Source organism: Theropithecus gelada, chromosome 2 (genome assembly GCF_003255815.1).
Source record: "Theropithecus gelada isolate Dixy chromosome 2, Tgel_1.0, whole genome shotgun sequence".
NCBI classification, from domain to species: Eukaryota; Metazoa; Chordata; class Mammalia; order Primates; family Cercopithecidae; genus Theropithecus; species Theropithecus gelada.
In genome coordinates this window covers 189,854,992-189,871,588 of record NC_037669.1, presented here as the reverse complement: position 1 = coordinate 189,871,588, position 16,597 = coordinate 189,854,992, and the positions used below count along the sequence as shown (strand labels likewise).

At 39.4% G+C, this 16,597-nt stretch overlaps 1 protein-coding gene across 1 annotated transcript in view; it reads left to right on the top strand.

Annotated features, from left to right (window-relative positions):
- The window catches only part of ATP13A4 (ATPase 13A4), a 156,842-nt gene that overhangs the window by 46,912 nt on the left and 93,333 nt on the right, over nt 1-16,597 (top strand). Inside the window, exon 3 of the mRNA XM_025376149.1 lies at nt 4,624-4,770. Coding sequence (XP_025231934.1) covers nt 4,624-4,770 — 147 coding nt within the window. The remainder of the gene's footprint in view (nt 1-4,623; nt 4,771-16,597) is intronic.

The window sequence follows — 16,597 nt, the reverse complement described above, 5'->3', positions numbered from 1 at the left end:
AAAAATGAAAGATATAAAAATGAAAGAATTATACCAAAGTTACGGGCCTATAAAGGCAGTGCAGTGTTTTAGAATAGCCTGAGAAATTTATTATTACATTATCCATAATCCTCTAGGTATTTCACCTTAGCTAGAGTTTAGCGTTTTAGCATTGCAATGTATCCATCTCCAGGAGAAAATTACTCATTTTCTAGTGTCTCATTGGAATTTTGAAATGGGTTCTTCTTAAGGCAAGCTCAGAACTATATTTTTTTGTGTAGTGAACTACACAAGAGAAGTCACAGCATTGGCCTGAACTTGAAGTGACCATTATATTGCTTTTAAATTTCAAGGGATGAGGTTCTTATGGTAAAAGGATAGAATTAGGTAAGCAAGATGTGTTAGTCTGTTCTCACGCTGCTAATAAAGACATACCCGAGACTGGGTAATTTATAAAAGAACGAGGTTTGACTCACAGGTCAGCATGGCTGGGGAGGCCTCGGGAAACTTGCAATCATGGTGGAAGAGGAAGCAAACACATCCTTCTTCACATGCCGGCAGCAAGGAGAAATGCCAAGCAAAAAGGGGAAAGCCCTTTATAAAACCATCAGATCCTGCGATAACTCACTCACTATCATGAGAACAGCATGAGTGTAACTGCCCCCATGATTAAATTACCTCCCACTGGGTCCCTCTCATGACATGTGGGGATTATGGGAAATATAATTCAAGATGAGATTTGGATGGGGACACAGCCAAACCATATCACGAGATAACTTGCTTCATTCAAATCTAAAAGTTTATCTGGCATTTCCAGGGTCAGAAAGTACAAAGCCATAGGAAATAAAAAATGTCCAGGTTTCTTCCTCTGTTTTTCAGTCCAGGTCAAATACTGGTCCTTTTTGTGCATTTGACTTTTGAAATGCACTCTGGAATTCTTGTAAAACCTATTTTTTTTAGAGTTCAAGGACTGATCTGGTTAATATTTTTGATAAAGAGGAAGTAAAGCCTTCTCAATGAGACCTGAGGTTTGCAAAAAGTCCAGATTTGCCAGGCAAGCACTTTGGATTATTTGCATTATAAACCAATTATTTAAAATGGTAGCTCCTCTGGTACATTTAGGTATTTTACAAATCATTACCTGCTTTGAAGAGAGCTGGGAAACAGACTAAAGTAGAAAAAGCCATTTCCAGGTAAAGATGCTGCTTTTCCACAAAGGAAAAATTGAGAGACTTTTAGAGTTTCCTCAAAGGGAGAGTAAGTTCCTACTTACAGAAAGATCTCAGAAACAACATGCTATGAAAAATGAGGCACAGAACCATACCATTTATTGCCTCCCTGCTATGGGCCAAACCTTGGATCAGACACATTATGTATTATTTCATTTAATCCTTCAAACATCCATGAAATTTGGTATTATCTCCATTTTCTAAATAAAGAAAATTAGCTTCAGACAGCTGTAAGACAGTTTAGAGCTGGGATTTGAGTTCAGGCCTCAAGCCTGTGCTCTTTCCATATTCAACAATCCCAGAATGAAAAAAGAGAAGTCAATGATTTTGCTTGAAGTGACCACTTCACATTGGTGTACTTTCCTTCCATTTCTTTGCTTTTTTCCCCTTAAAAAGCTGGGTGATTTGACAGAGTCCTCAACAGGGTAATATATAAGAAAGAAGTCAGTGTCACTCCCCTACTCTAAGCAAAAGGGTCATCTAGCTGCCCTATCTTTTATTTTTTCTATATAATTCTACTTTGTATCATACAGAATTATGAGTTATTGGGGTTAGGAGTAAATGGGGATGACAGGAAATGAGCTTAAAGGCAAATATATCCAAGCACCTTTGATTTGGTAATATTATGAACTATAAGAAGATATAGGTATATAGGTGAATGTCAGTTTTTAATACACACCTAGACTAAGGCATACAGTTGGTGCACTGGGTAAATATGGCTTTTGAGAACTTGAACACTTTGCTTTTCCCCTTTTAGGCACTACCGTCTGGAGGTCTGTCTGTTGTCACACAGGGCCAGAGGGTGACAGCTTAACTTCAGGAATTAGGTTCTATGCTGTCAGGAGAGCACATTGTGAGAAACTGGATACTATTTGTCACTTGGTGCAGAATTCAAGGTGATTTTTACATGCCAGCCATAGACACCATGGGACAACTTGTTGAAATAAAGAGAAGGGGCCAAGATTTGGAATGGAAAGATCTGGACTCAAGTCTCAGTTTTATTCCTACTACCAATTTCAGACTGGCTTGAGTAATTCTTAGCCTTGCTGGTGATCAGTTTTCTCATCTGCAAAATGGAGATAATTATAATACCAACATTAGAGAATTGTAAGCCTAAAATAAGATAACATAACAAAATTTCTACAAACTGCTATATAATCATATGAAAATTAGTTGTTAATATTATTTTAATTCACTGGAGATGATTAATAGTTGCTGTCTTCCTAATTGTCCTCACTTGGTGGCCAGAGGTCTCTGATCTTGATGGCTCTTTTATGATTTGTGTTCCTGTTTACCTACAAATTATACATTTTCTTACCAAATTTGTCATTGAAACTATGTTCTTTAGAAGTCCCAGTTCAGGCTTGACATAAAAATGGCAGTCCAATCAAATTATATTTTTTAGCAAAACTGTAGAATAAAGTGGAAGGTTGGAGGGGACTCGAGGAGGCAAGCAAGAGTGGGGATGTGACTGTTAAGTCCCTGCTCTAATAGTTACCAAGTATGTCTTTCTTTCCATGCCAACTAAATGGGAGAATAATTAACTGCAACAATTCCATAGGGGTTTTGACATTAAATGAAATAATACGTATGTGGCATTATGTGCTTAGAACACAGTAACTGTGAAATAAATATTAACTATTATTAGAAATGGGAAGTTCTTATTTAAAAACTGCTTTGATGAAATCAAAAGCAAAGCTATATAATGCTGAACTGTGTCAAGGTTTGTTCAAGAGAGTTGGTTGCCTACTCTACCATACCTAGACCATGTCTATCAGATCACTGGCTTAGTCATTGAAAATTTAGCTCCCTTCCACCATTCTTAGGCTCATCATTCTTAACTCCATACAATTTGATTTGAATTGACTTAGTCACCTTTTTTTTTTAAATCCATAGGATAACAACCAATTTCACTGGCTTTTAAAGTTGATTAATTAATTAACATTCCAATTTCTATTAAGGTTTTGTTGGCTTCCTTCCCTTCTTCGTCTCTCTCTCTCTCTCTCTCTGTCTCTCTCTCTCTCTCTTTTTCACACACACACACACACACACATGCACACGCACACAGAATCTGTGCAAAGCCTGGCTGAAGTACAGACATGTGTCATACACAATTCCCACCCACAGTCCAAGAGAAGTGGTAAGGTGGATAGGCAAAGGGTAAAATGTGTTGGGAATCTCGAGAACACTGATGACTTAGAGGAGAGATCACCCAGAGAAATTAGGGAGGTTCTCAGGACATGAACTCTGACCTGGACCCTGAAGGATGGTAGAATCCAGCCATGTAAAGACTTAAGGAGAAGAGAGAAGAATATGTACTACAGGCAAGGAGGCAGCAGGAGCAAAGGCATCCAGATGGTCTCCTCTTAGGAGGACCAATATAAGAGATTAGCTACAATGATTGTATCTTCCCCTCCCTGCCTTTTGCAGAGTCAGCTAGGGCACTCTTCATAGCAAAAGTGGGTGTGGTGGTGGAGACAATTTCCAGCTCTGACCTACATTTCCCAAGCATCACATTGTTCCCACATTTGACTTCTTCTTTTATACTTCTTAAATCCTGAGGTTTATCAGTCATCTGAGTGGGTTTTATGTCTAGCATTTACCCGTTCAGATAATAACCACTGTCAAATCAATCTCTAAGGGACCATTGTGGTGTCTGTTTCTCAATCCTGTGCTTCTCCCTCTAATTTTACTCTGTGATGAAGTAATCAGTGAACTGCAAAGGGAAGCAATTTTAATTAGGGTCATGCAATAAGGTGCCTTCTTCAACCCCACCTGTGCTAACATCTTGACAATTACCTTGGGCAGGTTCAGTACATAGATTCAGTCTTTTTCATCCATTCTTCGGACTCTTACTGAGCAGGTCTCAGTGCTCCACATGAATGGGGATAAGGAACAATAAAACATGGTCCCTACCTTCCAGGTAGTCTAGAAGAACTAAGAGAACACAGGCAAAAAGTGATTAAGACCACAAGAGAGGGACACTTAACATTTTTTTGGAGTTAACGAAGTGACAGGTTTTGTTTTTTCCCCCCCCTGGTGGAAGGGTGTTAATGAGGCTGTTCTGTAGGAGGTGGAATTTGAGTTAAGCCTGGAAAGATGGGGATGGTCATCAGGCCATGGGCTGAAAGGTGATGCAGTGAACTAGTTCTTACCTGCGAATGAGCCTCCTGACCCTCAAGCTTTGTTACGCGTCAGTGCCTCATCTTCATATCCAGATTCCTCAATCAGTGATGACAGGTCATTTTCCCTCAAGGTTCTATATCCATCATCTTTCAGAGACAAACCATTCTGTCTGGAATGTTCACGAACTCCAAACACTTACAGAATTATATTAAAAGGATGTTTTTCAGGTTGAATTTTAGCCTGCTGACCTCTCTTAACTTCATGCGGGTTTTGATGTCTATCTCCTCAGGATGAATTCCAAATTTACTCTTGGAAAAAGGTAATATGGATCTACCTGTCAGCATTAAACAGCGCATTTGGTCTCACTCCTGACCACCCTGTCATTACAGATGAGGAGGATATCATAAACAGAGCCATAAGAAAGCCAGACCTAAAGGTAAGTCAACGGATGGCTACTGCTGATGTCAGAGAGATTTCACCCTTTTCCCCTCAAGTGTAAAGTTAAATGCAGCTCCTCCATGGTGCCAATCCTCATTTGATAGTGTTTATTTAAAACGTGAACTTTGGAGCCAGACAGTTCAAATCTCAGCTTCATCCTTCTAAATAGTGCAACCATTGATCTTAACTCTGCTGAGCCTGTTTTCTCATCTACAAGATGATGATAATAATGTCTATTTCTAATATTAATTGATAAAATTCAATAAATTTAGAAATACAAAGATTAAAGTAGTTCCAGGTATATAGCAGATGCTCAATATATACTTGTTCTGTTTTCTTTTCCTTTCTTAGAGGTAGGATCTCACTATGTTGCAGTGGCTATTCACAGGCACATGATTATAATACACTGCAGCCTCAAACTCCTGGGCTCAAGTGATCCTCCTGCCTCAGCCTCCCTAATAGCTGGGATTACAGGCATGTACTGCCCAGCCCAGTTCTTACATATTAGCTTTTAATAGTGTTGTGCCCTATATTACAATCTATGTAAACGGGTTAATCTTATATTAAAGGTAATCACCCAGGGATATCCCAGGAGGTTTGCTTATGCCTGCAAATATGACCTTATTTGAATTCTTGTCATTCAAATGTATTTGGGTTGCTCCCTCTTCAGCCTATTAAATTAGTTCTGCTTGGAGTATGACTAGTTAACATTCATATTAAAAACATTTTGTAAGACAGAATGTTTTCTCTTACATTTATGTATGGGTAGTTAGCTGTTTAGTTTTATGAGCTCAAGGTCAGTTATTTAAAATAATAAAAGTAAATTATGAGCAATTTTCCTATTGTCAATTGTTATCACCCAGTTGTCTTTTTTTTTGAAATGGAGTTTCATTCTTGTTGCCCAGGCTGGAGTGCAATGGAGCTGTTGTGGCTCACTGCAACCTCTACCTCCCGGGTTCAAGCAATTCTCCTGCCTCAGCCTCCCAAGTAGCTGGAATTACAGACACCTGCCACCATACCCAGCTAATTTTTGTGTTTTTAGTAGAGACGGAGTTTCACCATGTTGACCAGGCTGGTCTTGAACTCCGGACCTCAGGTGATCAACCAACCTCAGCCTCCCAAAGTGCTGGGATTACAGGGGTGAGCTACGGTGCTCCACCTGCCCAATTGTCTTAACTGCCCAAATAAACAAAAACAAAGGAGGTCAGGTACCTCCAAATAATAGTTGCCCTAATCTGTTAGATGTCCATTCACCTGGAGAAGTAAGCTTCCCAGATAGCCTATGTCCTCATAGTTTCATTGCTCTGAAATTCTAGCATCTTTAGTAGCATCAAATAAATAAGTGAACAGATCAATGAAGAAATGGCCAAGTCAACACACAGAATTGCAGGAGGGGCAGGGGTCTTGAAATGGAAAGTTGTGATAGGTGTACCGCCTTCATTTACCAGCTATGGCATAGGCAGTTTGGTTAGTTACTGCCTCTCTGGTCTTGAGTTTCTTATTTATAAAATAAAAGTAATACCCTCTCTTTGCCTTTCTCAGGGCTGTTATGAACATACAATGAGACGATGGGTATTAAGGTCATTTGTGAACTTCAATGAACTATGCTAGTAACAAAACTTTCATTAAAGTCAGAGTTGCTGTCACGGGCTCAGCCTTGATGACAATAACAGCATTACCAAGAGGGTAACATTTAGGGGCATTTAAAGGAGGGGTCCCCAACCCCCAGGCCACCGATCAGTGCCCTGTCCATGGACTGTTAGGAACCAGCCCGCACAGCAGGAGGTGAGCTGCCAGCAAGCTGGCGAGCATTACCGCCTGAGTTCTGCCTCCTGTCAGGTCAGCAGCAGCATGAGATTCTCATAGGAGTGAAATCCTTAATATTGTGAACTGCTCATATGAGGGATTTAGGTTACAGTGCTCCTTATGAGAATCTAACGATTGCCTGATGATCTGAAACCATCACCCCATCCCTAACATTCGCGAAAAGGTTATCTTCCACAAAACCGGTCCCTGGTGCCAAAAAGGTTGGAGATCAGTGGTTTAAAGGAAGTCTGACGATTACAGCAAAGAACTATGTCAGGTTTGGAAACAGAGGCTAAGAGGAGAAGCTAAGGACTATCTGGCAGGGTTGCAGGCAAAGCGAACACCCAGTGCTTAACCTGTTAAACAAGTTGCTCTTATAACATGTTCTAACAAGAAACCACAAGCAGAAAGCCCGGGGAGAGGAAATCTTCCTGATGCCTGAGCAGAAAGATGAAATTCACCCCGCAGCAGAGGTTTGGTTTCGTAATTGCTGTTTCCTGGTCTGAATTTCCAGGAAATGGGCAAATCAACCTCATCTCTTGCAAATATTGTGCTTAACATCCTCTTACCAGCTTCCAGAGACTCTGAGAGTGATAGGGAAGCAGATAAACTCCCGGCAGAGACGTTTTCTCCTGGGGGAATCGCAAATGTGCTCAAAAGGTCTAGGATGGAGCCATTCTTCTCATTCTGTGAGCAATGGCTTAAGAAACTGTCGGAAGATAATGGAATTTTCTATCCTCTGGCCCAAGGTAAAACTCACCAGTAGCCTCTTTATTTCTCATTATTGCTGCCTTCATCTACAGATGTTTCATGTCTATTATGTTTTATACATTTTTCAACCTCAGTGTGTGGTTTCTGCCTCTTGATAAGAGGTTCTCAAACTGATCAGGGGCCTCACATTGGAACCACAATTTGTCCTTTAAAATTTTTCTAACACAGATTTTTGCATTTATGTAATTAATAAGTAGGCAGCCATCACTTTATACAGCTTTAATCCTGAAGTCAATGGATTTTCAGATTTTCCTTTGGGACTGACTTGAATATGATATCCTTTGAGAGACTGAACTTTGGAGCCAGATGGGCTAGAGTTCGAATTCCTGGCAAGTTACTTAAGCAAAATGAACTTCAGGTGCAAAGTGAAGAGGAAAATAATATCTGCCCTAGCACAGGATGATGGAAAAGACTAAACATAACATGTGAAAAGTCCTAACATGCCCCCAGAATAGTAGCTGTGATTACAATCCTGCTGTATTTGCAAAATTGCAAAGAATACTGAAGAGAAAAGCAAATTGTGAGGCAAGACGCTTGGGATTCCAACATGTGTCATGATGGCTAACACGCCCTAGAGCCTGTCATTTACAAATATTTCCTTTGCAGATTGTGAAATCTGCAAATTAGAGATTGTGTGTCATTCCTACTGGCAATTCACTCTAAATTGGAAATAAGACATACTTTTTAAATGCAGTATGTTGCAACCAACCTTGCTGAAATAAATCCATTCTGTAAAATAGAAAAAAAAAAATACAGCATTTTACATGCTATTTGGTAAGTTTGAACGCCTCTGTGTGTGTGTGTGCATGAGTGCGTGCACGTGCACATGTGTACATGCACATACACCTATGGCATAGAGTTAACATTCATTTTTGGTAACCTAGACGTTGGAGCTAAGGGATTTAAACTGCATTTCTGGTTGATGTGGTTTTGCAAAGCTTTCACTCATTTATTTAATAAAAAATGTATTGAGCACTTATTTTGTGCCAGCTATATGGTCCTTCCAGTTTCAAAATGTATCTAATGGTTATAATGACGATAATATTCTTGAGCATAGAATATCTAGAGAGAAGCTGAGGTAGAATATAGACATAATCTGTCCAATTGCCTAAATATATTCATGGGGAAACTGAAGGGCAGAAAAATTTAGTTGAAGTTCTCAAATAGCGGTTTAGCAGAGTAGCTATAAAAGGAAGCTCTAGATACTGTTCCTCAACTTTGGCTGCACATTAAAATTACCTGAGGAAAATTTAAAAATTTATGCCCAGAATGCACTGCAGACAAAACAGAATCCTTGAGGGTGGGGCCGAGACAGCAGTCTTTTTCTTTCTTTCTTTTTTTTTTTCTTTTGAGACGGAGCCTTGCTGGGTCGCCCAGGCTGGAGTGCAGTGGCGCGATCTCGGCTCACTGCAAGCTCCGCCTCCCGGGTTCACGCCATTCTCCTGCCTCAGCCTCCCGAGTAGCTGGAACTACAGGCGCCGCCACCATGCCCGGCTAGTTTTTTGTATTTTTAGTAGAGATGGGGGTTTCACCGTGTTAGCCAGGATGGTCTCGATCTCCTGACCTCGTGATCCGCCCATCTCGGCCTCCCAAAGTGCTGGGATTACAGGCTTGAGCCACTGCGCCCGGCCCAATAGCAGCCTTTTTCAAAGCTCCCCAAATGATTCCAGTGAGCGACCTGAGAGTATAATAACCATTGCTCTGTGACAATACCTCAGTCTCACTGTTTCTCTTTGTGTTTAGTTAGGTCACCAGTTCATGGAAATTCACATTCACATATGAACTTGCTTAAAGGATCAGAAGCAAGAACACACAATTGTCATAAGCATCAACCCTTCCCTTTTCTCCCACTGCCAACAGTCTCAGACCCTCACTTCCTTATTTTTTTTTGTAATAACCTCGTCTTTGTTCTTTAGTATTTGCTGCCATCCTAATCTTTTTCAGTATCTTTCACTTTCACTCTTTTTTTTTCTTTTTTTTTTTTTACTGGTTTAATGTGGCTACCAGGATTTTTAAAATTTTGTTTTTAATTGACACAGAATAATAGTACATATTTATGGGGTACGGTGTGATGTTTTGATACATGTATACATTATGTATAAATCAAATTAGGATATTTGCATATCTGTCACCTCATAGGTTTATCACTTCTTTGTGGTGATAATATTCAAAATCCTGTCTTCTATCTATTTTGGAATATACAGTACAATATTACTAAACATAGTCACCCTGCTCTGCAAAAGAACAACAAAATTTATTCCTTCTATCTAACTGTAACTTTGTACTGTTGACCAACCTTTCTCCATCCCATTATCTATGCTGTTCCCCCCAGCCTCTGATACCCAATATTCTGCTCTCTACTTGTACGACATCAGCTGTTTTAGATTTCACAAATGAGTCAGATCCTGCAGTATTTGCCTTATTGTGTCTTGCTTATTTCATTTAACATCTCTTCAGGGTTCATCCATGTTGTCAAAACTGACAGAATCTCCTTCTTTTTAAGGCCAAATAACATTCCACAAAGAAAATGTATATGTACAGTTTCTTTATCCATTCATCCATTGATAGACCCTTAGGTTAATTCCATATCTTGGCTATTGTGAATATTACTGCAATAAACATGAGAGTGCAGATATTTGTCTGACAAACTGATTTCTTCTCCTTTAGATATATACCTACTATTGGGATTAAGGGATTATATGATGGTTTATTTTTAATTTTATAAGGAGCCTGTGTACTGTTTTTCATAATGACTGTACTAATTTATATTCCCACTAACAGTGTACAAGAGTTTCTTCTCGATACCCTATAGGAACAGCTCCAGTCTCCAACTCCCAGCGCGAGCGACACAGAAGACCTGTGATTTTTGCATTTTCAACTGAGGTACTGGGTTCATCTCACTGGGGAGTGCCGGACGATCGGCGCTGGTCAGCTGCTGCAGCCCGACCAGCGAGAGCTGAAGCAGGGCGAGGCATCGCCTCACCTGGGAAGCGCAAGGGGGAAGGGAATCCCTTTTCCTAGCCAGGGGAACTCAGACACACAACACCTGGAAAATCGGGTAACTCCCACCCCAATATTGCGCTTTAAGCAAACAGGCACACCAGGAGATCATATCCCACACCTGGCCGGGAGGGTCCCACGCCCACGGAGCCTCCCTCATTGCTAGCACAGCAGTCTGTGATCTACCCGCAAGGCAGCAGCGAGGCTGGGGGAGGGGCGTCTGCCATTGCTGAGGCTTAAGTAGGTAAACAAAGCAGCTGGGAAGCTCCAACTGGGTGGAGCTCACAGCAGCTCAAGGAAACCTGCCTGTCTCTGTAGACTCCACCTCTGGGGACAGGGCACAGCTACACAACAACAACAACAACAACAACAACAAAAAAGCAGCAGAAACCTCTGCAGACGCAAACGACTCTGTCTGACAGCTTTGAAGAGAGCAGTGGATCTCCCAACACGGAGGTTGAGATCTGAGAAGGGACAGACTGCCTGCTCAAGCGGGTCCCTGACCCCTGAGTAGCCTAACTGGGAGACATCCCCCACTAGGGGCAGTCTGACACCCCACACCTCACAGGGTGGAGTACACCCCTGAGAGGAAGCTTCCAAAGCAAGAATCAGACAGGTACACTCGCTGTTCAGAAATATTCTATCTTCTGCAGCCTCTGCTGCTGATACCCAGGCAAACAGGGTCTGGAGTGGACCTCAAGCAATCTCCAACAGACCTACAGCTGAGGGTCCTGACTGTTAGAAGGAAAACTATCCAACAGGAAGGACACCTACACCAAAACCCCATCAGTACATCACCATCATCAAAGACCAGAGGCAGATAAAACCACAAAGATGGGGAAAAAGCAGGGCAGAAAAGCTGGAAATTCAAAAAATAAGAGCGCGTCTCCCCCGGCAAAGGAGCGCAGCTCATCGTCAGCATTGTCTCAGCCCAAAATCTCCTTAAGCTGATAAGCACCTTCAGCAAAGTCTCAGGATACAAAATTAATGTGCAAAAATCACAAGCATTCTTATACACCAATAACAGACAAACACAGAGCCAAATCATGAATGAACTTCCATTCACAATTGCTACAAAGAGAATAAAATACCTAGGAATCCAACTTACAAGGGATGTAAAGGACCTCTTCAAGGAGAACTACAAACCACTGCTCAGTGAAATAAAAGAGGACACAAACAAATGGAAGAACATACCATGCTCATGGATAGGAAGAATCAATATCGTGAAAATGGCCATACTGCCCAAGGTAATTTATAGATTCAATGCCATCCCCATCAAGCTACCAATGAGTTTCTTCACAGAATTGGAAAAAACTGCTTTAAAGTTCATATGGAACCAAAAAAGAGCCCGCATCTCCAAGACAATCCTAAGTCAAAAGAACAAAGCTGGAGGCATCACGCTACCTGACTTCAAACTCTACTACAAGGCTACAGTAACCAAAACAGCATGGTACTGGTACCAAAACAGAGATATAGACCAATGGAACAGAACAGAGTCCTCAGAAATAATACCACACATCTACAGCCATCTGATCTTTGACAAACCTGAGAAAAACAAGAAATGGGGAAAGGATTCCCTATTTAATAAATGGTGCTGGGAAAATTGGCTAGCCATAAGTAGAAAGCTGAAACTGGATCCTTTCCTTACTCCTTATACGAAAATTAATTCAAGATGGATTAGAGACTTAAATGTTAGACCTAATACCATAAAAATCCTAGAGGAAAACCTAGGTAGTACCATTCAGGACATAGGCATGGGCAAAGACTTCATGTCTAAAACACCAAAAGCAACGGCAGCAAAAGCCAAAATTGACAAATGGGATCTCATTAAACTAAAGAGCTTCTGCACAGCAAAAGAAACTACCATCAGAGTGAACAGGCAACCTACAGAATGGGAGAAAATTTTTGCAATCTACTCATCTGACAAAGGGCTAATATCCAGAACCTACAAAGAACTCCAACAAATTTACAAGAAAAAAACAAACAACCCCATCAAAAAGTGGGCAAAGGATATGAATAGACATTTCTCAAAAGAAGACATTCATACAGCCAACAAACACATGAAAAAATGCTCATCATCACTGGCCATCAGAGAAATGCAAATCAAAACCACAATGAGATACCATCTCACACCAGTTAGAATGGCGATCATTCAAAAGTCAGGAAACAACAGGTGCTGGAGAGGATGTGGAGAAATAGGAACACTTTTACACTGTTGGTGGGATTGTAAACTAGTTCAACCATTATGGAAAACAGTATGGCGATTCCTCAAGGATCTAGAACTAGATGTACCATATGACCCAGCCATCCCATTACTGGGGAGATACCCAAAGGATTATAAATTATGCTGCTATAAAGACACATGCACACGTATGTTTATTGCAGCACTATTCACAATAGCAAAGACTTGGAATCAACCCAAGTGTCCATCAGTGACAGATTGGATTAAGAAAATGTGGCACATATACACCATGGAATACTATGCAGCCATAAAAAAGGATGAGTTTGCGTCCTTTGTAGGGACATGGATGCAGCTGGAAACCATCATTCTTAGCAAACTATCACAAGAACAGAAAACCAAACACCGCATGTTCTCACTCATAGGTGGGAACTGAACAATGAGATCACTTGGACTCAGGAAGGGGAACATCACACACCGGGGCCTATCATGGGGAGGGGGGAGGGGGGAGGGATTGCATTGGGAGTTATACCTGATGCAAATGACGAGTTGATGGGTGCAGCAGACCAACATGGCACAAGTATACATATGTAACAAACCTGCACGTTATGCACATGTACCCTACAACTTAAAGTATAATAATAATAAATAAATTAAAAAAAAAAAAAAGAGTTTCTTCTCTTTATATCCTCGCTAGCATTTGTCATTTTTTTTTGTCTTTTTGATAATAGCATTTTAACTGGAGTGAGGTGATAGCTCATTGTGGTTTTCACATTCATTTCCCTGATGACCAGTGATATTAAGCATGTTTTCATTTATCTGTGAGCCATTTATATGTCTTCTTTTGAAAAATGTCTGTTTCGGTCTTTTGCCCATTTTCTATCAAATAGTTGTTTTGTTGCTACTGAGTTTTTTGAGTTCCTTATATATTCTGGATATTAACCCCTTGTGAGATATACAGTTTGCAAATATTTTCTTCCATTCTGTAGGTTATCTTTTCACTTGGTTAGTTATTTCCTTTGCTGTATAGAGGCTTTTGGCTTGATGTAATTTCAATTGTCTATTTTTGTTTTGGGGTAGTTTGCACTTTTGGAGTCTTATCCAAAAAATCCTTGCCCAGATCAATGCCATGTCAGACCTTACATTTTTCTTTTAGTAGTTTTATCATTTCCCATCTTACATTTAAGTCTTTAATCTATTTCAAGTTGAGTTTTGTGTATGGTAAGATATAGGGGTCTAGCTTCATTCTTCTGCATGTGGATTGCCAGGTTTCTCAGTTTGATTTTTATATATATACACACATAGAGAGAGAGAGAGAGAGAAAGAGAGAGAGAGAGAGAGAGAGAGACAGAGTCTTGCCCTGTCTCTCAGGCTGGAGTACAGTGGCAGGGTCTCGGCTCACTGCAACCTCAGCCTCCCAGGTCCAAGCGATTCTCCTGCCTCAGCCTCCTGAGTAGCTGGGATTACAGGCACCCACCAACATGCCCAGCTAACTTTTGTACTTTTAGTAGAGATGGGATTTTGCCATGTTGGCCAGGTTGGTCTCAAATTCCTGACCTCAAGTGATCCACCTGTCTCAGCCTCCCAAAGTACTGGGATTACAGGCATGAGCCACCATGCCTGGCCTATCTCAGCATTATTTATTAAGGAGACCATCCTTTATTCGTTGTGTGTTCTTGGCGCCTTTGTTGAAAACTAGTTGGCTGCAAGTGTGTGAATTCATTTCTGTTTTCTCTCTGCGGTCCCATTGGTCTATATGTCTATTTCTCTGCCAGCACCGTGCTGTTTTAGTTACTATCGCTTTGTAGTGAAATTTGAAGTCAGATGGTGTGATGCCTTTAGCTTTGCTCTTTTTGCTCTGTTTGCTTTGGGTATCCAGGGTCTTTTGTGGTTTCATACCAATTTTAGGATTGTTTTTTCTATTCCTGTGAAGAATATCACTGGTATTTTGATAGGAATTTAATTGAATCTGTATATTGCTTTTGACAGTATGGGCATTTTTAACAAGATTAGTTCTTTCAATCCATGAGAATGGAATATCTTTTCAATTATTTTTGTCTTCTTCAATTTCTTGCAATAATGTTTTGTAGATTTCAGTGTAGAGATTTTTCAAGACCTTGGTTAAATTTATTCCTACGTATTTTATTATTTTTTTGTAGCCGTTGCCAATGGGATAGTTTCTTGATTTCTTTTTCAGATAGTTTGCTATTAGTTATAGAAATGCTGCTGATTTTTATACACATTGATTTTGTATTCTGTAACTCTACTGAATTTGTTTATTAGTTTTTTTTGTGTGTGGAGTCTTTAGGATGTTCTATATATGATATCATGTCATCTGCAAAAAGGGGCAACTTAAGTTCTTTTCCAATTTTGATGTCTTTTACTTCTTTCTCTTGCCTAATTGCTCTGGCTAGGACTTCCTGTAATATGTTGAATAAAAGTGATGAAAACAGACATTCTTGTCTTGTTCTAGATCTTACAGGAAAAACTTACAATATTTTCTAGTTTTGTATAATATTAGCTGTTGATTTGCATGGCTTTTCTTGTGTTGAGATGCATTCCTTCTATATCTGTTTTGTTGAGTTTTTATCATGAAAGGATGTTGAATTTTGTCAGATGCTTTTCTGTATTTGTTCAAATGATCATATGGTGTTTGTGTTTCATTCTGTTAATGTGATATTTTATGTTTATTCATTTGTATATGTTGAATCATCCTTGTATCCCGGGATGAATTCCACATGATCATGGTAAATGATCTTTTAAATATGCTGTTAACTTTAATTTTGTTGACAACTTTTGCTTCTAGGTTTGTCAGGAATATTGACATATGGTTTTCTTTTTTGTTTTGCTCTTCTCTAGTTTTGTTATCAGGGTGAAGCATAGATGAATTTGGAAATATTTTCCCCTCTTCAATTTTTTGCAATAGTTTGAGTAGAATTGGTGTTCTTTAAATGTTTAGTAGAATTCAGCAGTGAAGCCATCAGGTACTGAGCTTTTCTTTGATGCGAGACTTTTTATCACTGATTCAATCTCTGCTAATTCATCTGTTCACATTTTCTATTTTCTCATGATTCAATCTTGATAGCTTACATGTGTCCTGGAATTTTTCCATTTCTTCTAGATTTATCAAACTTGTTGGTATATAATTGTTTATAATAATCTCCTGGGTTTTTTGTATTCCTTTGTTATCATTTGTAATGTCTCTTTTTTCACTTCTGATTTTATTTGAGTCTTCCCTTTTTTTCTTTAGTCTGACTAAACGTTTGTTAATTTTGTTTATCTTTTAAAAAATCCAGCTCTTTGGGTTTTTTGACCTTTTGTTTTCTCGTTTTATTTACCTCTGTTCTGATCTTTATTATTTCCTTCTTTCTGTTAATTTTGGATTTAGTTTGTTCTCATTTTTCCCTGAGGTGCAATGTTAGATTGTCTATTTGAGATCATTCTTTTTTGTATAGAGGTATTTATTGCTATATGCGTTCCTCTTAGAACAGCTTTTTCTGTATCCCATAGGTTTTTGATAAGCTGTGTTTTCATTTTCATTTGTCTCAAGAAATTTTGAAATTTCTCTTTTAATTTCCTTGTTGACCAAAGGTTGTTCAAGAGCATGTTGTTTAATTTGTATGTATTTGCAAAGTTTCTGAAGTTTTTCTTGCTTTTATTGATTTCTACTTTTATACTATTGTAGTCAGAAAAAAATACTTGATATGATTTCAGTTTTTAAAATTTGTAAAGACTTGTTTGTGACCTAATGTATAATCTATTCTGGATACTGTTCCATGAGCAGTTGAGAAGAATGTATATTCTGCAACTGTTGAATGGAATGTTCTGTAAGTGTCTGTTAGGTCCATTTGGTCTACAGTGTAGTTTAGATTTGATATTTCTTTGTTAATTTTCTGTCTGGATGATCTGTTCTTTGCTGTGAGTGAGGTGTTGAAATTCTCTACTATCATTGTGTTGCAGTCAATTTCTCCCTTTGGTTTTATTAATACTTGCTTTACATATTTAGGTGCTCCCATGTTGGGTGCATACATATGAGCGTTAATCCCTTACTGAATTGACTCCTTTGTCA